Source organism: Hydra vulgaris, chromosome 03 (assembly GCF_038396675.1).
Source record: "Hydra vulgaris chromosome 03, alternate assembly HydraT2T_AEP".
Lineage (NCBI taxonomy): Eukaryota > Metazoa > Cnidaria > Hydrozoa > Anthoathecata > Hydridae > Hydra > Hydra vulgaris.
In genome coordinates, this window is record NC_088922.1 from 1,863,516 (window position 1) to 1,891,369 (window position 27,854).

The following is a 27,854-nucleotide window of genomic DNA, read 5'->3' on the forward strand; positions in this document are numbered from 1 at the left end:
GAATTTCTAAAAAAATAACATGATAAAAAATTAATAACTAACCGAAAGACCTTCCCGCAAATCGCTGAACACATTTGAGTTTGCCACGCTCGAACTTTAATGCTATTCAAATGAAGACCTTCCATCAACTAAAAAAACATATATATATATATATATATATATATATATATATATATATATATATATATATATATATACATATATGTATACATATATTTAAATATATATATATATATATATGTATATATATATATATATATATATATATATATATATATATATATATATATATATATATATATATATATATATATATATATATATATATATATATATATATATATATATAAATAGCGTGGTCCAACATCTGACTGAATTTATTTTTTTAGTTGATGGAAGGTTTTAATTTGAATAGCATTAAAGATCGAGCGTGGCAAATTCAAATGTGTTCAGCGATTAGCGGTGAAGGTCTTTCGGTTAGTTATTACTTTTTTATCATGTTATTTTTTTAGAAATTCTCCGTTTACATTTTAAAAATTGTTTTTTTTTAGAATGGTATGGAATGGATTCGGAAAAATATTAAATCTTAAGCGACATGTTCAACTCTTTTTGCATTATTCTTTTCGAAGATCTTTTTATCGTTTTTTTGTATTTGTTTTGTTTTTTAATCATCCCCTAAAGTATTCAAATCATGTTTTCTTGAAAGAGTTTTATATTTTTATTTTATGCAATCTTATGTTATGGTTTTAGTATTTGGGATTAGAAACTGTTTAGAAATAATTATATTTTATATTTAAAACAAAGATTTTATAAATCTAACAGTATAAATTAGATAATTTATAAAAATAATATATAAACCATTCGCCAATATTAATTTGTTCATACAATTTAAGAAATAAAGTTTAATGTATACTTTTTGATTTATTAAATGGATTTAAAAATGCAGTTTTCATCAATTATATATATATATATATATATATATATATATATATATATATATATATATATATATATATATATATATATATATATATATATATATATATATATATATATACATATACATATATATATATATATATATATATATATATATATATATATATATATATACATATATATATATATATATATACATATATATATATATATATATATATATATATATATACATATATATATATATATATATATATATATATATATATATATACATTTACATATATGAATGTAGAATAAGATGATTTAAAGAAAACGTCTGTTTTTAAATCTCTTTATAGTTGGTAGTCGCTGTTTTGCTAAGCTATCTGCACAGTCACGATTATTTGTTTAAAGTTTTTTTAATGAGCACATATATAGATGTAAAAAAAATCTTCTTAAAAAACGGTTTTATTAAATTCGTTTGTGTGTAATGTATTTTATAAAGTTTATAAGTTTTAATGAAATTGGTTTGAAATGTAATTTTTTGTTTTAGCTAATAAAAACTTATAAATATGTCTCGTATTATTTTGAAAAAACGTCTCACGTGTATCAAGAGCTTTTCGTGCAACCACAGTGTGATGACAAATAGAAGTAAGCGTTCAATCCTTACTGAAGCTATTATAGAGCGTGAAGAAAAGTATGGCGCGCTCAATTATTCACCCATCCCAGTTGCCTTGTGTAGAGGTAAGGGAGCTTATGTATGGGATGTAGATGGTCGACGTTATTATGATTATCTTAGTGGCTATTCAGCTTTAAATCAAGGACATTGTCATCCTAAAATTATAGATGCTTTAAAAACACAAGCTGATATTCTCACTTTAACATCTAGAGCGTTTTTTAATAATGTGCTAGGGGAGTTTGAAGAGTATGCCTCTAAATTATTTGGTTATGACCGCGTTCTTCCAATGAATAGTGGTGCAGAAGGTGGTGAAACAGCTTGTAAACTTGCGAGGAAGTGGGCTTACAAAGTAAAAGGTATTCCTGAAAATCAAGCCAGAATAATATTTGCTGAGAATAATTTTTGGGGAAGAACTCTTTCAGCATGTTCAAGCTCAACGGACCCAGACTGCAAAAACGATTATGGTCCTTATATGCCTGGTTTCTATATTGTTCCGTACAATGACATTTCAGCTTTAGAGGTACAAATCAGGTGATATTAAATGCCTGGCTTTTAATTTTATTATTCATCATAAAAACATTTCGTTTACTTGTACATATTCTCTTTCTCCAACATATTTTGTTTCAGGAGAAGCTTAAACACCCACATACATGTGCTTTCATGGTCGAACCAATTCAAGGCGAAGCTGGAGTTATTGTTCCTGACTTTGGTTATCTTAAAAAAGTCCGCGAACTTTGTACTAAATATAACGTAAGTAAAATTTAGTTATTTACACCGGTTTCGTATTAAAGGGAAAGGGGTAAGTCATTGAAAACTATATGGTAACAACTAAGAAAATATCTTTAAATGTATTTGAAAAATAACTATGCAACATAATTAGCCAGCAGTTTATTTGGGTAGTTAGAAAACCCGGTCCTATTGCAATGTGAATAAATTCTGAAGTTTTTTTTGCAGTTCTGAAGTGATCCCTTAACACCTTTAGACACAACACATGGATTACTCTAAATGATAGTGCCAACTTAACGTAAAAGAAAATACCAATCATTGATTCGGTTTACCAAATTATCTAGTGAATTATTCTTATTTTTATTACAAAGACTTGTATAAAAATTAATACCTTTATTAAAACAAACAAAAAAAATGTCAAAACGAAAAAAAATATTAAATTAAACGATTGATCCATTAATTCTTGATTATACTATCTTATGAAACCTTTTTTTATAGGGACAGCCTTATGAGTAAAGCTTTTACACAACTTTACGAGTTAAACATTTAAATGGTTTGTGTGGGTCCAAGACTAGAAGCGATTTTACGGAGAGAATGTCCTAACGATTCTACAAGGGGGTGTCCGGAATCGTATGAATAACAAATATTTGTGTTTATACTAATGTGAAATAAGGATTTTTAAATAATCGGGGTAGAAGAAAGCCTAAAAACATTTTGATTAAAAAAAAAGTTTCAACGCTAAAATAGTTAAAATTGTGTTGACAAATAAAAAATTTCAATAAAATGTATTTTTGCATTTAAAAATTACAGCATTTAAGATTTGTTTATGACCTCTGCGAAACGTCAGCAGTTGCCTGAATCACATAGCGCGGTTTAATTTTTGCTTGTATAGAAAAAAAAAAAAAAAAAAAATAGTAGAAATTTAAATAACAACAAAATTTTGTTGTCTATTTTTAAATGTAAATGTTTTATTTTTTATATTAAATGTCAAATCTATTTTATCAAAAAGGTTCGTTTAAGCTTAAATTTGTAGGAGAGAGCGGGGTTGGTTGACATGTCACTCTGGTTAGTTGTCACAAAGTTTATTGCTGAAAATTTAGATAGGATTTAGAATTTCTAAATAGTGCAATAGAAACCTTATTTAAAAAAGACATTTTCACAGTTATTTCCATCTTTATAGCGTGTAGAAAAAAAGTCGTTTTTTATATATATATATTTATTTGTCTTAACAAAAATTATCTTGTGTTTCGAATTTACATTTATAAAGTTTTTTATTCATTTGAGAAACGTTATCTATAAAAATTCTCATGAAAGTCACACGCTTTTGGGTAAATTTACAGGTGTCTTTCTACAAACATGGAAAGGGTTACTTGTCACAAAATAAATGGCGACAGTTTGCCTCGACTGTGCGCGTTATTTTTTTTTAACCGCTTATTCAAATATATAATGTCATTCAAAAGTACAACACTAGCTGTATCACAGGTAGTGATATCGTACCAATAATAGTTTAAGTGGTTTTGCTGCAATGAGTATTTACCCATTAAACCCTAATATTTTTACTGATGCTGATTATTGACCTAATTATGTAACTGATCGCCCAATCCATTCTTCACATACTGATTCACATAAAGAAATCTACCAACCGTATTCAGTTCAACTAGAACTAGCAAAAAAAAGGTTTAAAGAATTTATTCAGATATCGGCTAATCAGCTAGATAGAAGCATAAAAGATCCAACACGGCTCAATTACTTAGTTAGTTTTTAAAAACTAAAGCAGGTCAAAGTTTTCAAAACAAGCAAAATAATCAAACCAAAAATTCTAAATTACATATGAATGAAAGTAAATTAAAGTTGTAGAAAGTCAAATATTGCTAAAAAAAAAAAAAGCACTGACTGTTTTAAATTTATCGAAAAATGAAGAATATTTATGTATCTATTTTTTTGAATCATTTGCTTATAGCAGATCGAGAGAACGGTGGATTCAATGTCAGCTTAACAAAAATGCACTTATGATAAATGCATACCAGGCATCCTGCAGTTTATTTGTGAGATCTGCTCTTCTTACAACATAAACTAAAACACCTTTTTTAAAAACACTTGTTAAATTTGTAATTTGTGTTGTACTTTTGAAAAAAAAAGGGTCTTTTCAGCATATTACATTTTCTTTATTTATTTTAAAACTTATTCCATGATTAAGATTATTCCATGTCTCTGGAAGTACCGCGCTCAACTTGTTTTTCATGCGCAGCAACCTTATTCGTCAAGTTTTGTGTTTCAGAGTTAGAGAGTCGAGGGAGGATTGTAACCACAATAAGTAGCCTCCTCGACTATAGTGGCCTTAAGTTGGTGAAATCATTTTTTTGTTTTTTTTGTTTTCAGAATAATCTGAAAACAAACAAAAAAAAAATGATTTCACCATAAACTTTAGTCTCAAAGATAAACTTTGATTTGACCATAAACATTAGTCTCAAAGATAAACTTTAGAATTGCAACAACAAAATCAGGTTGTACTCAAATTTGCATTAACTGGTTATAATCTAAACATACCAAGAAAGGTGACAACCAACCTCACACTTTGTGACAACCAACCCTGTGGTTGGGATTGGTTGTGACACTACAGAGGGCTTTGAAAATGATTTTACAGCAAAATAAATTGAATTCAAAGTCACGAAATTATTGTAGTAGTTACTAGAAATAGTTAAAACTACCTTTGTACAAAGTTTGATTTAACGAAAAATAAAATAAACAGTTTAAAACGTAAAAAGAGTGACAACCAACCCCTCTCTCTCTCTCCTATCATTTCGGAAAATACTTATATAAACAGTTTTTCAAATCCTAGTTTAAATGTAAATGGTTAAATAGCTTTGTTTATATTAAATGTCATATCGATTTTATTAAAAATGTTTGTTTACATTTAAAGAATAAATATTTTAAATAAAGTGAAATTTTTGCTGAGACTCATATAAATTGGGCAGTCAGTATAAGGAACACTGAATAGAAAACTTTCCTCATACAAATCATTTGGAAGGTGTTTTCAAACAACCAAACAAAAAATTTATTTATAATTCAAAACAAATAGTCAAAGAAGGTAAATTATCAATAAAAGTTTGAACTTCTTTGACATAAACATCAATAGACGATAGTTAAAAGTTCCCTTTGTCCGAAAGTTCCTTGTTTTAAATTAATTATATTTTATTTGAATTCACCTCCCCAAAGCAATAAAAGCGATTTAATTCGAGGATGCTACTTTAGTTGTGGTTACAACCCTCTCTCAACTCTATAACTCCGAAACACTAACCTTGACGAACAAGGCCGCTGCGTGGAGATACCAAGTACACCAAAAAAAGATGACGACGCCTCTGTCCAAAATACTTTCTTATTGTACACAAATAATTGCCTCTAGACGTATTACAACGTTTTTAACAACAACTATACAAAGAAAAATTTTAAAAAACAAAATTTTGGAATAAAAAGTGACAAGTTTTACATCAAAGGTAATATTTAAAGTTTGATATGTTGCTTCATTAATTCTTATTATATTATCTATACTTGATTTGCTAAATAAAATTAGAAACATATTTTCAGGTATTATGGATTGCCGATGAGGTACAAACGGGATTATGCCGCACTGGAAAGTATGAGAATGTTTAAAAATAAATATTTATTGTAATTATATCAAATAGAAAATTATTTAAAACCATATTTTTGTGCTAACCTAATACTGTTTAAAACATTATTTTTGTGCTAAACTATATATCATTTAAAACTATACATTTTTTTTATTTAAGTACATTTAAAATCCCTCTGCTTAGGTTGCTTTGTGTGCAATATGAAGATGCAAGACCTGATATAGTTGTACTCGGAAAAGCTCTATCTGGAGGAACAATGCCTGTCAGTATATTTATGCATAAATTACGCATTACAACTTGCTTAATAATAAAACTTTTTTAAAAACTCGTAATTTTTTATTTATTATTTATTTTTCTCCAGATATCAGCTGTATTAGCTGACGATGAAGTCATGTTAACAATTAAACCTGGTCAAGTATAATTTTTACTATTTTATTTTTTTGGTTAAAAAACTAAAAATTATAAAATAATAATTCCTCATTTTTCTTTTAGCATGGCTCAACATTTGGTGGCAACCCTCTGGCTAGCAAAGTTGCAATAGCGTCTCTTGAGGTTACCGTAAAATTAAAAAAGATAACATCTAAACCAATAATTCTAAATGTGTTGTTGGATTATTGCTTAAACTAGATTATTTCAAAAATATTTATATAAATCATTTGAATAAAAAGATCAGTTTTCAAGCAATTTTATTTTTTAGGTTTTGATTGAAGAAAAACTTGCAGAGAATTCAATGAAACTTGGTAATATTTTTAGAAAAGAGCTGTCGGCCAAACTTAATCCTAAAGTTGCCACATTAGTTCGTGGAAAAGGACTTTTAAATGCTGTCGTTGTTCCAAAAACAAAAGGTATATAACATTATCAAAAATGCATTAGTAGTAAGGGCCCTGTCCTATAATACATTTTCAAAAAAAAAAAATTATAAATATAACCACTTGTTGGAATCTATTTAACAAAAAAAAAGACCTCTTCTTTTTAAGCAATGAAATTTTTGCACATACTTTTTTATTAATATCTTATATATTATATATACTATTTTATATATCGTAATATTAAATAATCTTTATTTATTATATACGACATTGAATTAAACGATTATAGACAACATATTTATTAAAACAGACCAATCGCTATTCATGACCTCGGTATATGTTTTCTAAATGGTATCAAGTTTTGTAAAATTCTTGTTTTACGTAATCGTAAAATTATGTAAAACTATTTAGTAAACCTGTATTGTAAGTTTTTTAGGTCAGGGCTAATGATAAATATATATATATATATATATATATATATATATATATATATATATATATATATATATATATATATATATATATATATATCTATATATATATATATATATCTATATCTATATATACATATATATATATATATATATATATATATATATATATATATATATATATATACGTATATATATTTACGCAACATTTTGGTGATCTGGTACTAATGCTTTTAAAAATGTTTAATTTTCTTTTATGATTTTTTTTTAATTAAAAGTTAGAAAAATTGATCAGTTATTTTTTATTCTGGTCTATTTTTTATAATGGTCCACGAATACAATAAACAAATGGCTTATTCGAAAATGAATATCAACAAATTTGCAACAAAGATTTCTTTATTTGTTTATCTTCTTTTAATATCAAGAGTACAACGCTAAATAGAAATTCAAAAGTTGACGAAAAAATAATTATGGTTAAAAAAAGTATATAGAACATTTTACCAATGTATTTCGCAAGTGAAACCTAGTTCTACAATCAAAGAGTTTTCAAAGAGCTTATTTATTCACTTTTGGCTTTATTTATTAACTTATTTATTCATCGTCCACTCGAAAAATATTTTGTTTCTTCTACTGTTTTTTTTCTCAAGATTTTGATGGTAACTTCAGACTGGATGATAACATTGACAGCATTCCGTACAGAGGCATAAACAAAGCAAACAGCTCCCTGATGAAGTCCAATGCTATTTTAGAAATATCACAATAAAAGGAAATATTAATGTTTATTAGAAACATCAGTTGAATGATGAAAAGTGTTGCTGAAGGGATGTTGTGAGAAGAGTTGTTGATTGCTTGAAGTTTTGTGCAGAGATGACTCAGAATAAATAGACGTCTTCAGTAATGGAAACTTTTTCAGGGCTTTGGAGTTCGTTTTTTAAAAATTGATCCATTTCAAACTTTGACCCATTTCTTGCTAAACACTTGGAAAACTAAGAAAATTAGGACAGAAGAAATGTTTCATTTATTTTATTGGCAATTTTTGAGGAAATCATATTCTTGATAACAAAAAATATTCTGCAACCAATTGTTAGCGAGGCGTCTAAAACGTCTATATACTTGGTTGTTGGCTCATTAGTTGACTACATCACTGATTACATCACTGATTGTTTGCTCATTATCTGACAACGTCTGGAAAATCAAGACCTAAAAGCGCAACTGAAAAATGAGAGCCAAAATATTGATTTTAGTCCTTGTGCAGCACATTCTTTAAATTTAGTTGGTATGACAAGCTGTTGACAGCTGTCAGTTGGCTTTTTTGGGTTTCTTCAATGTCTGCATAATTTCTGTGTTTCTTTAACTCACAAATAGCAGATAAATTGTTCTGGTCTTGTAAGTGGTGTAGAAAAGATCAGGAAAGTTACTATCAAATGTTAAGTCAAAGAAGATGGTCAGCAGGAGATATTTCTTTTCAAGTTTTATATGCAAATTAAAGTCATATTCTTATAAAGCTTTTGACAAATTTAAGTATATTCGAGTTAGAAAAATTCAATCCTAAGTTCCTTGCATGCAGTACCGGCTGATGGCGTGTGCGAAGTGTGCAAAGCACACAGGCGGCAAATTTTAAGATCAACAGTAAATGAAAAATTGTCCAAAATATACGGCGTTCTGATAAAATTTGATCATTATTAAGGGCGGCAATTTTATTTTGCACACATTAAGATATGCTTACGAGCTGGCTCTATTTGTATGGCAGGCTATTTCATAACAGCTTTGGTGCCAGGCTATTTGCGGTTGTGGTTGTAAAAGCTCTTCATTCATGAAAAGTCAATCTTTGACATCAGATCTATATGAGAATAAATACTTGAAAAAACGACTCCTTCATCTGATTAAAAAGCACAAGCAATCAACCTTATTTTGCCCAGATCTGGCATTGATTTACTATTCAAAAAGGTAATGCAGGTATTAGAAAAATAGAGTCAATGATGTTCCAAAGGGTGCTAATCCATCAAACTGTCCTGAGCAGCGATTTATTGAATCTTACTGGGAAATTGTGAAGGGAATATCGAGGAAAAGAGGAAAATGTGCAAATAGTGTTAAAAATTTTCGAGATTTTTGGATTAATGCTACAAAAAGAGTAGCGCAAAGTAAATTTGTTTAGATGATGGTGGTACTTTACAAAAAATTAAATTACTTGCTCAATTTATTATTGCTGAAATAAAAAATAATTATGTAAGCATCATTATATAAAAAAAAAGTCATTACAATTGACTAGGTGGTGTTTGGTAAAACTCAATTTAAAATTGTCCAAACTTCTACCGATCATTGTAGTAGTATCAAAATTCAAGATAAAAGTGCAGATTTAGCTCTTGGTGTGCTATTCCTTTAATTTTTTTTTGATTATCTGAAGTTTGGTGAAGTGAAGTTTGTGAAGATTTTCTTTACATTCCGGAATGTTCTTGAAGGTTCTAAGCATTATTTCTAAGCAGTACAAGCATGAAAGTACAAGAAAGAATATGTGCAAAGTAGGAGTTGGCAAAAATACACAATTTTATCAAAATTTTCAGCACTATGCAATAAAAAAATAACAATATCCAACCTCAAGCCATTCAGAAGTTAGCCTTCAAAAAACGTTTACCAGTAATATTTTTAAAATCAATCGCAAATCCCATTTGTGTTCCTCTTTCTATTCTGTTTAATTGTCAATTTAAAAAAAATGTCATACCTGCTATCTGGTAAACCGCTATAGTGTGCCCCATCTCAAGAAAGAAAACCCATCTTTAACAGCAAACTATAGACCTATTTCTATGACGTGCATTGTTTGTAAAGTTATAGAGTCAATCGTTGCAGAATGCCTTTCAAATTACTTACTAATTAATAAATTTATTTATATTCATCAATGGGGCTTTTTAAAGCGTAGATCTACCTGAACGCAGATGTTGGGAAACTTAAATGAGTGGACCACTGCTGCCAATAACAACAAAATTGTTGGTATTGTATATATAGCAGGGGGGCTAGACACCCCCTTCTCCGTCCCCATCCCCCCCTTCCCCATCGGGACGGCTCTGATTAGTCTTTATATATAGAAAGCTTTTCATGATCCATGTCTTGATATTAACTTCTCGACTTACCTTGTCATTTTTTCTACCCATAATTTCATATAACCAGTCTTTGCCGTTTCTAACATTTTCAAAAAGAAATGTTTGCTTTGTGAGCTCAAGACAATTAATAGCCAAAGTGTTTTACTTTTTATTTTGTTAAACAGTATCCTCAGTATCTGTGTAACTCAAAATACGCCACAATCCGTTTAATACAGATTTACTCTATTAAAAAACCACGCTTTTTAATTTCTCACTATTATATTTTATCTATTATTGCAAGAAATTTAAGTTTGTACTGATATGATACCAGTTGAGCCTTTCTGTCTGTTCAGATATCAACCTCTGCAAATTAGTCTGTCTTTTTAAGTATGATCCCTAAACACATTTTTATTTTATTCCTAAAACTTTGGGACAGTTGGAATCAAGTTTACCACTACTTTTGTCATGCTTTATAATAGTTTCATTTTTTAGAAACTCTTGTAGAGTTTTACCAGTAATCATGACGTCAGTGATTTTATTTAAATAGTGAAAAAACGATGTTAGTTAGATAAAATAAATATTAACCCTGAATAAATTTTCAGGTGAAATTAAGTTGATAACTATTTCATCTAACTAACATCAACAACAACAACAACAACAACAACAACAACAACAACAACAACAACAACAACAACAACAACAACAACAACAACAACAACAAAAAAGCAATATATTTACCAGAAATATAGATGTTTTACATAAGAATGTTATAAGTTATAAAAAATATTTGTACAGTCTATATTATGGATGGTTCACTCTCAGATAGCTAGGCTAAATCGAGGAGAGCGACCATGAACAAAACAAAACAAAAGAAAAAGAAAAGAAAAAAAGAAAAAAAAGAAGCAAATAAAATAAATAATACACCCACAGAAGCTTGCAATTAGTCTACATTCATATTTGTATCTTATACATTTTTTATGGTGATTTATCTATTATCACCAGTGATACAGCTGTTGTTTCTATTTATCTTGATTTAGCAAGTAGTATTTTAATTTCCTAAAAGTTGCTAAAAGGGATTGATTTTGTTTTTTTTTGAATTTGATTCCAGTCCATTAATGCAGAGTATTTAAAGGAAAGTTTGCCGTAGGATTTTGTATTATATTTTTGCACACTCAGTGCACCTCTGCAAGAATTTCTTGTAAGTTGACAGCTAATTGTACTGCGTAGAGTAAACCATTTATTAAATATAGGAGGTAGCTTTTTGTTTAGGCAGCTGTGAATAAATAAACAATTTTCAATTTTGATTATATCATGCAGTTTTAAAATTTGTAGTCTGTTAAAAGATGGGAATTAATGTGAATTATTTGGTAGAAATTCAATAACTTTTAAATAATATTAAATCAGTTTTTTTGGAGTCGAGGGAAATTTTGTTGGCATTTAGCCAGAGGCATAGTTTTTTAAGATCATAGTTAACATATTTGTTGAGTTTTTTTATAGACTTGTTAAAATAGAGAAGGTTTGTGTCATCTGCAAAGTGTTGGACTCTACAAAATTTTAAAGCTTTAGACATGTCATTTATATAAATAAGAAACAATAAAGGGCCAAGGACAGATCCCTGAGGAACACCTACTTTGATATCGTTTAGGTCTGAGCTCATCCCACTAATGGATACTAATTGAGTTCTATTATTAAGGAAAGATTTGAACCAAGAGTTTGAGACTCCTCTAATACCATAGTTGGATAGCTTTTAAAGTAAAATGTCAACATCTACAGTGTCAAATGCCTTTTAAAGGTCGATAAAAATGCAACATCCAAACATTCCTTCATCCAGAGAATCTTTAACTTTTTCTGTTAGACTTAATAAAGCAAGTGATGAGAGTAGTTTGTTCGAAAACCAAATTGTTACTCACAAAACAGTTAATTTTCATTGAAGTATTTGTATAAGCGGTTAAACATGAGCTATTCAAGCATTTTATCAATAATGGAGAGGAGGGAAATCGGGCTATAGTTTGATATTAATAGTTTTGAATCAGTTTTAAAAATAGGTACAACTTCGGCAGTTTTTAAGTTTTCTAGGAAAATACCACTTGAGAACGAGATATTAAAAATGTTAGAAAGAATTCTTGAGAGCTCCGTTTTCAATAGTTTTAGAATTTTAACAGGCAGACCATTTGGTCCAGAAGCTTTATTTGCGTCTAAAGAGTTGATAATTTTTGAAATTTCATGTTCGTCAGTAGGTTTTATAAAGAAAGATTTTTGAAGAGGACTTGATAAGTAATATGTGAAATGATTTATGGATGAAGGAATTGTTGCCTGGACATCCTTACAAATGTTAGTAAAGTAGTTATTGAAAGCATTACAAATATTAAAGGGGTTTGTTATTGTTTTATTGTTATGTATGATTACATTAGGAGTTGTTTGAGAGTTACTTTTAATATTAATAATGTTTTTAATGCCTTTTCATGTTGCTTTTATATTTTTTATGTTTTCGGTAAAATAATTATCATAGTATTTTTTTTTTTTTTGTTGCTTTCTTTGAGTTTAGATTGGAGGTTATTACGAAATGTTTTATACTCATTATGAAATATGGTTTTATTTGTTTGATTTTTAGATCTAATATATTTTTTAAAGAGATTATTTTTGTGCTGTATAGAGTGCTTGAGTTCATATGATATCCATGGTTTAGTCTTGAATTTAATGTTTTGTTTGTTAAGCTTTTTCAGAGGCGCATGGATATCGAGCAGTAGATTAATGTTGGAAATAGTATTCTCAAGAGACTGAGTACAAGTATCAGGGTATATTTTTGGTTCCCTGTCTAAACTAAGGTTGTGAAAATCGTTTCTAAATGCAACTTCCTTTTCTTTCCTAGATTAAGATCTTTTTATTAGGCGGTGGTTCAAGAATATTATAAGCTATTAGAAATTGGGGAAGATGATCTGAGATTGAGGTGGTAAGATTCCCTGCTTTATATTTATTTGATTTAATATTTGAAAAGATGTTGTCTATTAGTGTTTTTGATGTTTTACAGATACGAATAGGGTGGACAATGTGTGGTAGAAAGTAATTTGAGGTGAGTGAATCTAAAAAGTCTCTAGTATATGAATCTGTGTCATACTTTAACAGATCAATGTTGAAATCCCCTAAAATGAACTCAGTTTTACATTCTTTTGTTAGGTTTTTGAGTAACGGATTAATGATGTTTTTCTACGGATTGATGAGATTTTTACATCATTAATGATGTTTTTCTAGATTTTTACATCATTTTCTAGATTTTTACATCATCATGTTTTTCTAGATTTATACAAGGAGACAGGGTCGGATTAAGTACGAGGCAGATAAGGGATTTGCTCTAGTTTGACGAAGAAAAGTGGATCTCCGAAATTTGATCATTGAAAAAAACGAAAAAAACCCTTTTAGACCTATGAAAAAAAAATTCAATTAAATGAAATAAAAAATTAAGATTATTTCAGTCTTGGATGATTTTTCGCCTGACATTTTTCATTAAAAATTTTACATTAAAAAAAAATTTTACATTAAAAAAATTTTACATTAAAAAAAAAAAATTATTTAAGAATATGAAGTTTCGAGAGACTACAAAGAAACTGGAACGATAAAATGTGCAAGGTTTTTTGATGAAGGTGAAGTCACACAGTGGGCCAATCAGTGGACATTGCTCAAAAATTAGTTTTATCAAAATAAATTTAGCTTAGTTGTTATTGAAAGCCAAATTAATTTTCAGCTCATTAAAAAAATATTATTTTAAAAACATGATTTGTTCAGAAACTATATTAGTTTGAATAACATAATTTTTGATGCAAAAGATAGATGATAGGTATAACGCAGCCAACATTGACATACGGGTACCGTAAGGGGCTCATACGGGTTGTCAACTGGGTTCCGTATGGGAAGACCGACGGTATATCGCCGGATCTTGGCCGCGGTTACCATACGAGGCCCATATGGCTAAGCACACCGGGTATCCCGTATGGGTCCTAGTAAAATACTGTACTTTAATACCGTAAAGGGTCCATTAAGGTTGGCGACTGGGAACCATATGGAAAACCCATCAGAAATCCGCCAGATCATGGCCGCGGTTTTCCTCTGGGGCCCATATGGGTAAGCCCGTCGGGTATCCCGTAAGGGTCCCACTAGGTTTACCCATTGTAAATCTTGCAAAACTACGTTTAAATGTTTAAAATTTACAGTAAAAGCAAATTTATTTATAACTTGATTGATTTATTTCAAACAAAATAATTAAAATTACACTAACGAAATTAAGCAAACTTTTAAATGATTATGTATCGAATGCTTTTGCGGATTTCTCGCGAATTGGAAGCTTTTCGATTGTTGTGAAACGACTTCTTTGAAAACCTCTTTACACAATATCTCGTTTCAATGTGGCCTGAAAAAAATCAAAGCTAGCTGTTAGTCTTAAATTTTATAGGTAACACATATATATTTTTTTTAATATATTATAAAACTCTTACGAGTTCTCCTAAAACTCTTCCGTTTCATAAATAAGCACATGCATTATGATTCATATAATAAATTGATAACATTCTTTTAGTTACTGATAAATAAGTTATATAAAACTATTATATAAATATAATTTTATATTTATATTTTATAATTTGAATATAATTTGATATATATTGCTTATAATTTTTATTTTCTCATTTAAAGTATTATCCAAAAAAAAAAGTTTTTAAACTTCAATGGAATTCTGAAAAACCTAAAAGTTGGTAATCTAAAAATTAAATAGAGGCAATAAATTAAACTGATGTCTACAATGCCACCATTTTACTGTTTTCAAGTCTGCAAATTTGTAACGGTGTTTAATAATAAGTTAGTTTGACAGCAAGTTGGCAAATTATGTTGATTTACGCAACTCATGCCAAAAATAGAAAATAAACGTGCGGCATTGCTCAACCTTAAAAAACCTGCACCTAAAACTTGATCTACAAAATAAAACATCTACTAAAAAGTGGAAATAATTTTTAGATGTCAAAAGTTTTTTTTTTAATGTTCTGTTCTTTAATTCAGGTCTTCAATTCAGGTTTTACTTTCAACTCTGCGCGTTTCGCTTTTCCAATTGTTGTTCGATAAAACGGCAAAAGAATTAAAAAACAGTATAGGGTCATTCCAGCTCAATTCAATTTATGCTCGGCACCATACCGTCTCAGATTTTGATGATTTTTAGAATACAAGCTTGAATTAAAGAAGACTCCACTCCAAATTTTAGTGCCTGACACCTTACGGTTTCAGAGATATTGATACTCAGTCCCAATCTCTTTTTTGGCTGTTTTTTTTAGCGCCATTTATTTTTAAAGCCAATTGCACAACACAATTAGCTTTAACTTATGAAATACTTGTTCAATAGTTGTAAAAATTTGTACCGAACTATTTTTAAGGGCGAGAAACTCAAAACTGATGGTTAAAACCCCTAAAAAACAAGCTTCTCTATGAAAATCTAGTTTCAAAATGGTATAACACTTTTTTCAAGTTTTTTGATGCCCTAGTTTATCCGGAGATGACTAAAAAATATGATTCTGAAATTTTTTCCTATATTTAACAAGCTATATAATACAAAAAAAATGCAAGGTTTTTTTTTTTTAAATCAGATTTATTTACATTTAAAGTTTTATAATAACAAAATAAGAAAAAACTGTTAATTTAATAATGAAAAAATATTATTAAATTATATGTATGTATTTTTTGCATTTTAAAAAAATTGGTTGAATCTCAGGTAGAGTTCTAACATACAAACTTGTTTGCATTTCACAAAAAAGATCTTTATTTTATGCAATCTTTATGTTTTATAGCTGAAGGATTTTCTATTAAAGAATCTAAAAAAAAAATAATTATTGTAAAATTATTTCTTTCCAGAACTAAAAAATTGTATAACAATATGAATGATAAAAAAAGATGTTCAATTGGATTAATAAAGAAAGAAGTTTGTCACAAACAAACATGTAAAATCCAATGATATCAAGAAATTGTCAAGTCTTAATGATTTTAATAAAAACTTGATAATTAGTCGTTCTGGTATTGAAATTAATGAAAATTCATCAGTTTGCCAACACTATGAATATATTTACTTAAAACGTTACTCAACGATCCACATAACTTGCTGTAATCCATTTCATTTACACAATGAAAAAAGAAGAAAAGGTATTACAACTTAGCCATAAAACTTTTTTAAAGCTTTATTGTAATTATATAAGATTTTTTTTTGCAAAACTCTCACTGAAGCAGTAATTATAGTGTTTTTAGGAGGATGTAAAGAAATCAATATCCAACTTGCTGGAAAATTCAAAAACATTGGTATTAATGTTGTTCCTGGAGAAAAGATATGTCCCTCATGTAAGATTAAATTGAAGTCATTTAAGGATAATGGACCAGGAGAACCGACTTGCAGCCAGATTCATGAAGATTAAGATAATGAACTAACTATAAACGAATTGTTAAAAGCAAATATTAATTCTTCTTGGACGGTTATGAACATAAGTTCATGCTGCATGCTGTGAATAGACACTCAAGAGTTGATGAAAAGAAATTATTACATGTTCAAAAAACAGTAAAGTTAGGTATTGCAAGGATTTTAAATATAGATCTTGATCAGTTAATCCAAGAAGATTCCCTCAATAAATTATCTAAAGAAGTAAAAAATAAAGCGAATGACATGGATATACTTAAAGAAAAAATCAAAGAAAAAATGTTAATTTCAAATCGGAATCAGAAAATTAAACTACTAACACTGGTTCCAATTTCTTGGTCTAACAAAGATATAGAAAGAGAATTTAGTGTTTCTAATTATATGCAGAAGATATCACGCAAACTGCTGCAGAAAAATGGTATTTTGTCGTTCCCTGAAAAAAAAAAGGAAAAAGAAATATCTCAAGAGACTGTAGATAAAATTATTGAATTTTATTGTCACGATAAAAATAGTAAACAAATGGCTGGCAAAAAAGATTTTGTGAGTATAGATCGAAGATCTCACATGCAAAAGCATTTGATTCTTTCAAATCTAAAAGAACTATATGCTAAGTTTAAAATCAGTCATCTAGATATAAAGACTTGTTTTTCTAACTTTTGCTCACATCGTCCAAAATGGTGCATTGCAGTAGGAGCATCTGATACGCATACAGTATGTGTGTTCACCTACCATCAAAATGTTAAGTTAATGATTAGTGCAGTTGAATTATCAAAGGATTATCATGAACTTATTGATATGCTTGTTTGTAGTAGGGCTAACAAGAATTGCATGATACATCGTTGCCCTTTGTGTCCAGAAGATTCTTAATTAAGAATTTATCTTGAAAATGAGTTGAGTTCTCAAGAAGATACTAATGAAGACGATGATTGTTGTATAGATTACAAACAATGGAAGACAAAAGAGTGATCTGAGCTTGTAAGTCTAACAGAAACCACAAGCAGCTTCATTAATACTCTGACAAATAAGTTACAAAAGCTTACTGTTCATTCTTTTATTGCAAAAAATCAAGCTGCTTCTTTAGGAAAATTAAAAGATGAGTTAAGTAGTACTGAGGTCATTATCCTTTGTGATTTCTCAGAAAACTATGAGTTTGTAGTACAAGACGAAGTACAAAGTTTTCACTCGAACAAAATTCAAGCAACATTGCATCCAACAGTAGTTTACTATAAAGTAAATAATGTTCTTAAGTGTGATTCAATATATTTTATCTCTGATTATTTACTGCACAATGTAGATATGGTATATCATGTGATGAAGTTAACAGTTGAACATATTAAAAGCAATATTTCTCATCAAATAGAAACTGTTCATTACTTTTCAGATGGATGTGCTGGCCAGTACAAAAACTGCAAACACTTCATAAATATATGCCACCATAAACAAGATTTTTCTCTGAAATTTACATGGTCTTTCTTTGCTACAAGTCACGGTAAATCACCCTGTGATGGTATTGGTGGGACTGTTAAACGATCAACTTCAATTGCTAGCCTTCATCGAACAACAACAAATCATATACGTACAGCATCTGCAATGTTTTATTTTTGTCAAAATAAAATCATAGGAATTAATTTTTATTACTTATCTAAGGAGTCAAACATGATAATCCGAATTGAAATGAAGCAAAGATATGCAACTGCAAAATCGTTACCAGGCACTCGCACCTATCACAATTTCATTCCAATAAGTAACACAAAAATTGGAACTAAAGTTGTTTCTGAACAATTGGAGTATTCGTTTGTTTTTAATTTTCAAACTGGTGAGATTATTAAAGAATGCTTGTTTGATATAAGCACCGGAGTGTGTGTATGTATGATATTCGATAAGAACTCATGAATCGGATTAGTTGAGGAGATTGATGTTGAAAATAAAGACTTTCAAGTTAGATTCATGCATCCATGTTACCCTTCATATTATTGGCCTTCTAGAGATGATGTGTGTTGGGTTCGATCAACAAACCTATTGGTAATGATTAATATCCCAGCATCTGTCTCAGGACAATGGCAAAATCAGTGAAATTGATCATCAACGCGTTGAAGACAGCTGGGCAAACTTTAAACCAGAGAACTAATTTTTTATAAAACTGTTAACGATTGTTAATTCTTATTGCCTTCTAATTTTAATTTTTCTTATTACAGTTTACTTATTTCAATTTATTTCTATATTTTTTGGTTTATCATTATAAGCCTTCAAATGCAAATAAATCTAATTTAAAAAATAAAACCCTTGCAGCTTTTTTATATTATGGAATTTGTTACATATAGAACCAAAAGAAAAAATTTCAGAATCATATCATTTATGCATCTTAAGATAAATATTTTTTTGTATGGAGCATCAGAAAACATACAATAAGTGTTACACCATTTTGAAAGTAGATTTTCAAAAAAGAGATTGACAGAGTATCGATATCTCTGAAACTGTATGGATTCAGATACTAAAATTTTGAGTGAAGTTTTCTTTCATTAATTTAAGCTTGTATTCCAAATATCATCAAAATCTAAGATGGCATGGTGCCAAAAATTTTTCTTTTGGTTGATTTGACACGAAATGACCCTATAGATCTATTCTTATTAAATTAAAACGTTTTTAGCTCAGCACATTTTGTCTTTTTTTTCTCCTATAGCATCGACAGCACATAAATTGAATTTCCATTTTTTTTTTTTAAATGACTTTAATTTCTACAAAGAGAAAATGCAAGTTTTCAAGTACTATGAAAACAAAATATTCATGCTTTGCTAAAGGGTGCAATGAGAATGAGACAAAGTGTACACTTTGTAATTTACTTAGTTACTTGTCCGTCGCTAACAAAGGAGCTACTGACTTAGAGCACCATGTAAACAGTGAGAAACATAAAAACCTAATCAAAGTGTCTGCGTCATTGAATAAATTAACATCTTTTTTTCAGCCTAAAAGCTCAAATATATTGCAAAAAGCCAACGCAGCTGAAGCAACTTTAGCATTTCTTACAGTTTGCCATCATCAGTCTTACAACTCGATGGTCTGCACAGCTGGTTTAATGCACAAATTATTTGAAGATTCGGAAATTTTTAAAAATATCAAATACGTTCAAAAACAAAAACTGCAGATGAAAGTACTAAAAAGTTTGAATAGATTTTTGGCTAAATCATCCTCTTTAAACAACTGGCCCAGTGTATACTAAAAAAAGTCTAAGTTCAGTTGCTTTCCATTTTTTATTATCTAATTAAGACCTTGGCTTGCTAGAAAATTTTCTTGAAATGTAACGACATATCTGGAACAATCCGCCAGATAAAGTATTGACTGTAATCTGAGATAATTTACAACATTTGGGCCATTTAACCATAAGTTAATGAGTTTTCGCATACCCCTAAGCATACTAGATGCATAAAGTCTAAAAGAAACTTTATCACCATGTCAAAATTTAATTCCATTTAACACACCACTAAGATGTTCAGAATGCTTATGATGACAAAAACCAGTGCTTAAAATTGAGGAAATATGTAGGAGTATTATCCTGCCACAACACTCTTGTTTCTGAACACAACGCTCACACCAGTTATAACCATTGTGTCCCTTAATACACTTAACAATTGCTCTAGCTGGTGCATCACATATGATAACAGCAAGATTGATTTTATACTCAATATTTTAACAGATAAACCCATCTTATGGAAGAATTTCGAACTCTACCAAAAAATTATGTAGATAATCAAAAATGGAATTAGGTTTTTGGGCACCACTTTTTAAACAGATCTCTAAAAATCCAATTTGGGTTGCCCAAAATTGCGAGTCCTAGGTCTAGGCTCTGACAGCAACATTTATATACAGCAAAATCTCTTTGCAAATTTTATTTAAAATTTTTTACATGTATGTTTAAATATTGGAACTATTTTAGATTTTCATTGAATGATTTCCTATATGTCTTTTTAATATAAAATATTTATGGAGTATTATTCTCTTTTACTATCGGCTATCAAGCTGATTGAACTGACTTCATCAGCTTCAGCTTTAATTTGAAGCTAATAAGTTTAAAGCTGAAGCTGAAACATTAGCTGCAACCCCTAACTTACAGACAACATAGCTAATGATGTATATACTTTATCATAATACATGTGTTCTTTTTATACTTGAATACTTATTTTTTTATTTTATAATAAATGTTTTATTTTTAATACATGTTTTTTTATAATATTTAATACTTCAGAAAATATTGACTTTTGCGGAATATTCTTTAGATAAAAATGATATTTTCTCACATTACTCTAACCGTGGTAATAAACAAAGGTAATATTTACTCCAATCATTATATTTGTCCCCCAAAGTTCATGCAATTTTATCATACATAAGTCTCTCACAAATTCTAATAAATAAAAATTATTACCATTATTATCGTAATTATATTTACTAACATGTCATTACTAATATTTATCAAAAATACATTCCGGTTGTTAAAGTCACTTTTACTCATATCAGTATGCAAATATTGTTAACAGTCAGAGTGCACCAAGCAGAAATATTCTTAAACATGCTGCAAAATACAAGGTATACATAAGATACATATCATATAAGACCTATAACCTGGAACTTAATACTTTTATCCCAACATTTTAAAATTAAGTTATGGAAAACAAAAACAGTGTTCAACTTACTGTAACTCAGTTATAATAAATAAGCATATGGTCATGATCTATATAATGACTTTTTTTAGTTATCGGTATTTATGTTAAAGTTATCAAGTTAAATTAAAGTTTTATAATAAAAGTTTAAATGCAAAAGTTCATATCAATAAAAATTTTATCAGTGTTGTAAACATAAGTAAAGTATTAAGTATTTACAAGTACAAGTATTGTAAGTTTAAGTTATTATTAATAATAATAACTTATATATAAATTATTATATAATTATATACATTATATTATATATAACAATTATATTATACATAATACATATAATATATATACAATATCATACATAATACATATAATATATTAATTATATTATTTATAATAATATATAATTATATATAAATAACTTCTGTATAAATATATAACTTATACATAATAATATCATGTATATTATGATGTTATTGTTAATATTACAAGCGTACATTTTTAAATCAAAGTCAAAAAATATCAATGATTAAAAAATTGCAGTTGATGCATAACAATAAAGCCATTTTTTGCATTTATATGTAAACACTTAATATTTATATCTCACGGTGGGTAAACTTCGTTAACATCAGTCATTTTGCTTGCATAAAATATAGAAAAATAAATGGAAAAGAGTGGATCTGTAAAAACGATTTAAAAGCTTTCAATTCCCTAAATATAATCTATCCATCGCAACATTCGCCTGTTTGCTCTTTTTAGTTGTTTCTGACTGAACCAAAGTTTTGATTAATCTCAAAGCAGTTATTACCATCACTAGCAGAAACAAAACTTTATATATTGATCATTTTAAAAATGCAAACAGTGTCTCAATGGAATAGTTACTTCATGTTTAATAGTTACTGGAACATATGTTAAACATATGTTAAACTTTGTAAACTTATTTTTAAAAAATATAAAAAAATTCTTTTATCAAGGTAAATGAAATTTCAAAACAACGTCTCTTTAATGGAGTTTCACAGTGAAGAAACACATAGAAAAAAAAAATTCTTTTCAATTACAATGTATTTATTTTACGCACAATACGAATAAGCAACCATCGAGTTAGTTTTGTTATGATATTTTTAATTATCAGTTTAAACCTTTTTATGAACCTTATGGAAAACCCGTCAAATCCCGAGATCCATCGGCCCTTATGAAAACCAGATAAAACCCAGTCAAGCAAATTTGCTTGATTTTTTTACCACATGGGCTCCGCCCGGAAACTAAAACACTTACCCGTTAAAATTCCATTCCCGTTAGCCCAGACAAAAACCATACGGTACCCGTCTGTCAATGTTGGCTGAGAAATAATATATAAAAGTCATTTTTGGCTATATATTAGAATAAATGTCACTATATAAGCTGTGCTAATGTGATAAATTGTATGTAGAAACAACCTTACACTGCAAGTTATGGAAATGGAGATGTTAACTTTATAGGTTGTTGAAAAATTTTATTTACATTTAATACCTACTGTAACAAATAAAATTTAGCGAAATTCTAGTGTTTTTTACCTGATTTTTTTTTAAACCCATTTTATACCAAGTTAAAAAAAAAAACAGACATAAAATGGGGCAATCCTGATACAACGGAAAAAGAAGGAACGACAACAATAGGTAATATAGCTAGAGAAGTATTGCACAAAAAATCAAAAAGAGATTTAATTATTGCACAATTGCCTGCTCAATATGTTGCAACATTTTAAAGGTTCAGATTGATGCTCTCATTGTAATTCTTCAAGTATTTTACTCAAAAAGAAAATTTTATGAGGATCATAAATTTATGAAGATCATAATTTTATGCGGAAAGTTAAAAGCTATTGTATAGGTTTTTATATATTCCTAGTAAGTGAGTTTCCGCCTGTTACAAAAACAAATTTACCTGGGCTATGGATCATTTTAACACCATCACTGCACAAACTAATCGGTTATTCTAGGGAGCTAATTTTGAATAATTAGGAAAGAGGTTTGAGAAATCTTGATAAGTCAGTGTTAGAAGGTAATAACAAAATATTAAGATCGATACAAACTCGACTCTAAAGGAAAAACTCCCAAACTGTCAATTTAACAGACACCATTAACAGAATATGGGTATCTTCTGATCCAATTATTTGTGACAAGAAATACAAGTCAAAGCCATTCTGCAAATTTTCTAATGAAAGAAGACATTTGATAGGTATTGTCAAAATGTCTCTAATAACATTTTATCTGAAGATTTTAAAATGTTAACATATGAATAAATTATGAACTTTAGTACTTCTTTTGATAATTTTTTTATTGTTTTTGTCATTGTTTTATCAATATGTTGTCGTTGTATTACAAAATATGCATACATATTTATATACATCTATATGTATAATTGTTATACAAATAGATGTATATAAGCACAGTGGGCCAAACCGCGGGCCGACAAAACCGCTGTTTGGCCCACTGTGAGTCAGTGACACAGATACAGTTTTGATATCAGAGAACAGTTTAGAACACAAACCTTCCTTGTTGTTGTTGAAAGGCAGGAGGGGAAAAGGAGAAGCAAGGTATATCGAATATTGTCAGAGAAGTTAAGTTTCCTGAAAAAAGTCAAGACTTGAAAGTATGTCAGACATGAAATATTTTCTTGCGAAGTCAGTTCATCTTGTTCAACGCTACCATTGGGATTTAGAAGCTGATTTTAATGGTGCTTAAAATTCTAAAACGGATACAGAGGAGTAACTAAAATCAGCGGTTAGGAAAAACCTTAAGAAAAACAGCTGCTTCCCCAAATGTATGCATTGCATTTCAAATTTATTTGAGCATCTTGGCTACTTCTTGTGAAGGAAAACGCTTCATTTTTAACAACGAAACGAGTGAAAAATTATTCAAGAACAAAAATGGATCAATAAGAGCTAACAAATCTTGCTCTTCTCTGTATTACACGATTTAATGAAAAATTTCCAAATCTGTTAGTGATGTGAAAGCTTTTTCTCATCATTTTGCCCATAACTGAAGCAACATGACGATTTTGCCACCATGGTTCTGCAATAAAATAATTCTAGATATTTCTCATTTAAAATTAACATGATGATTAAATTCAAGATCAAATTTATTATTCGAATTAAAGGTTGAATTGGTCAGTGTAAAAAATTAGCAAATTAAAAAAAGAGAAATCAAATTTTTTGTTGTATAAACATGGTTTAATGAATATGAAGTAGCCATAAAAAATGTTTTCCTATTTGATTTAAACTATTATTATTGCGTGTAATAACGGAAATTACATTAATTTTAGATTACGATGCTTATGATGTGTGTTTACGTCTTCGCGACAATGGTCTACTAGCAAAGCCAACACATGGTGATATTATTCGTTTTTCCCCACCTCTAATTTTAAATGAAGAACAAATATCAGAAGGGATAGAAACCATTGTTAAAACCGTCAACTCGTTTGCGTGACCAAGTATAATTTAAATTGTTATGTTTTTATGTAATTTGAATCTTTTTGGTATTAATAAATAAGTCTTGTTAATTTTCTTTTGTTTTCGTCAAGCTATTAGTATGAACTAAATGGCACAGCTGGGCGGTAGCTCAATTTAATCAGCGTGCGGATTTTATATACAGTATCGAACAAAACGAGTGCAACCAAATAATGCTAATTTAGTTTTTTTTATATAAAAGTGCTGCATTTTTTCAATTTAGAGAATTAACTATGTAACCGTTTAGAGACAAAGTTTTTCAAGTTTTGTTCATCACAAAGATCATTATTTGTACACGAAAATTAATAAATTAATCAAAAGTATTAAAAAAAGTTGATTTCCTTCTCGACAAATTAAGTGCAACTTGACAAAATGTTGACCAAGCTGTATTTCGCAATCAATATTTCGTGGCGAATCCTTTGTTTTCGATCACAGCCTTACATCTTTGAGGCATAAATTTGATCAGGTGATCAATGAAACTTTGTGGAATCACTGCCAGGCCTTTTGGATTTGTTCAAACAGTTGATCCTTATTACAAACACCTTCACGATTAATTCTGCGGTTGACGATCTCCCACAGGTTCTCGATAGGGTTGAGATCCGGAGATTGAGGCAGCCAATCCATCACCGATAGGTGGTTGTCTTGAAACCACTGCTTGACTACTTTTGCAGTGTGTTTTGGATCGTTGTCTTGCTGAAAAACCCATTTTATTGGCATATTTTATTCAGCATGAGGTAACATTAGATCTTTCAGGATATTTTTATACTTGAGACGGTCCATTATTCCATCGTTTCGATGTATTGGACCTAGACCGTTTGCAGAAAAACAACCCCAGACCATTACATTGCCTCCACCATGCTTTACGGTCTTACGGCAGTAACGTAAATCGAGGCGTTTTCCGGCCGGTCGACGTACACGGCAAATGCCATCGCTCCCAATGATGTTGAACTTCGATTCATCACTGAACAGGACAGTTCGCCATTTCTGCACATTCCAGTCAATATGAGATGTAGCAAACAGGAGTCTTTTCTTCTGGTTTTTTAGTGAAATCAGCGGTTTCTTTGCAGGGCGTCGAGAAAACGACGTTCTGCAAAGAAACCAGGTCGTCTGATTGTTCGGTCCGATACAGGCAGCTCTAATTGCTTTTGTATCTCGACTGATGATATCCAGGGATCCTTCTTGACGGATCTGACGATCATGGAATCCTCTCAAGAAGTGGTGGAACGCGGTCTTCCACCTTTGTTATCTGCTGCCAAGTTCCCCGTAAAACGATATTTGAAACATAGTCTTGATACGGTCCATTTTTTCACGCGATATTTATCAAAAATACTTTTTTGTGACATTCCGCTTACGTAATCGCCAATAATTTTCTTTCTTAGTTCCAATCCAAGAATGTCGGGAGCCATCTTTGCACTTGAAGTCATAAAAATAATAAAAATAAATAATCACGCTTCTCAAGGCTTATCGTGTTACATTTACCTTGTGATGATACAATAATGCTCTGTGGAACACAACGTCTTGGTTGGATGTGAACTGTATTGATGTAATGAAACACTTATTGTATTTCACTTCTTGTATTGATGTTCTTCAATAAAACACTTTGATAAAACTCACTTCGATAAACTGTCTTGATAATACTGACTCATTGACTTCCATATACTGACTGAACTACATGTCGTTTTAAATGTCTCTTATATAGTTAAATGAACCTGTGTGAACCTGTTCTGGAAGATTCTAGATGCTTCTTTTCGATGCTTCTGGATGCTTCTGGATGCGTCTGGATGCTTCTGAATGTTTCTGGATATTTCTGGATGCTACTGGATGCTTCCAGATGCTTCTTCTGGAAACTTCTGGAAGCTGTTGTATGCTTCTGGAAACTTCTGGATACTTCCTTTAATTATTAAAAAATTTCCGTGACGTTGACACGGACCAGACTTAAGAAAATGAAACAAACCAAAAAAGTTGCACTTGCTTTGTCCGCTGCAAAATGGCACTTGTCAATAAAATTCTGCCTGTGTGCTGTCACCTGTCAGCTGATTGCTCATGTCATGGCATGCAATGACTCCAGACTCCTGAACTGTTTGCTGTGGTAGTATAGCTCGTTTCGTTTTTAAGACATGTAAAATTAGGAACACTTTTTAGCATTGTTCGATGTTGGTTGCAAATGTTTTGTCCAATACTGTATAAATATATAAAATTTAAGTGAAAGGAAAATGAAATAATGGTGTTATCAAAATAAAATTAAATATGTGAAATTTGTTTAAAAGTTTTTTTTAATGTTAATATTAAATTAAAAGTTATTTAATTTTAAAATTTAAATTTAATTAAAATTTAAAAGTTATTAAATTTAAAACTTATTTAAAAAAGTTTTTTAAAACAGAAGTTCACGTACTATACGATAATAAACTAGTTATAAACTATATAGAAACTATAGTGTAAACAAAAGTTCCCTTTTTGTGTTGGTTATACTATATTGTCATTATATCATAAAAAAAATGATTTTGCATCTAATCTAGGATGCAAATCATATCTGATTTATCTAACCCAAGGAGTGAGAAAAAAATCAGTTTTGTCTCATAATCTGTCATATATATATACATATATATATATATATATATATATATATACATATATATATATATATATATATATATATATATATATATATATATATATATATATATATATATATATATATATATATATATATATATACTCAAAGCTTACTTAAACTCATACAAAATTAAAGTATTGTAGGGACATCTATGGAAACTACGCAAATGTTGTAGCATATGCTGATCAAATCATACTTGTTAACTCTACCCACGCTGGAATTAAAAAGTTTGCAATAGCTTTATGGAGCTCATAAAAGCTTATATACATTAACGAAAGTTACCGAGTTTTTGTTCAACCGGAAAAAAGCTGACCCAAACCCTAACCCTGACAGGTTGGTGGCACCCAAACCAAACGTAGTTGTTGCGCCCCTCTCCCTCTATTAATAGTTACGTATGTAAGTTTT

General features: G+C 29.3%; 1 protein-coding gene across 1 annotated transcript; it reads left to right on the top strand.

Moving 5' to 3' along the window:
* The first annotated feature begins 1,457 nt into the window (after nt 1–1,457).
* Nucleotides 1,458–24,888, top strand: LOC100199538 (ornithine aminotransferase, mitochondrial). The gene is made up of 8 exons (XM_065792045.1): nt 1,458–2,120; nt 2,228–2,350; nt 5,912–5,961; nt 6,139–6,217; nt 6,317–6,370; nt 6,448–6,507; nt 6,653–6,800; nt 24,652–24,888. Exons 1-8 carry the CDS (start codon nt 1,494–1,496, stop codon nt 24,813–24,815), a joined length of 1,305 nt encoding a protein of 434 aa, XP_065648117.1. The 5' UTR covers nt 1,458–1,493; the 3' UTR covers nt 24,816–24,888.
* Nucleotides 24,889–27,854: the final 2,966 nt, after the last annotated feature.

Coding starts and splice junctions, on each gene's coding strand:
- LOC100199538 (XM_065792045.1), top strand. CDS start 1,494: ATGTCTCGTATTATTTTGAAAAAACGTCTCACGTGTATCAAGAGCTTT. Junction 2,351..5,911: donor AACTTTGTACTAAATATAAC/GTAAGTAAAATT, acceptor ACATATTTTCAG/GTATTATGGATTGCCGATGA. Junction 6,801..24,651: donor CGTTGTTCCAAAAACAAAAG/GTATATAACATT, acceptor CATTAATTTTAG/ATTACGATGCTTATGATGTG.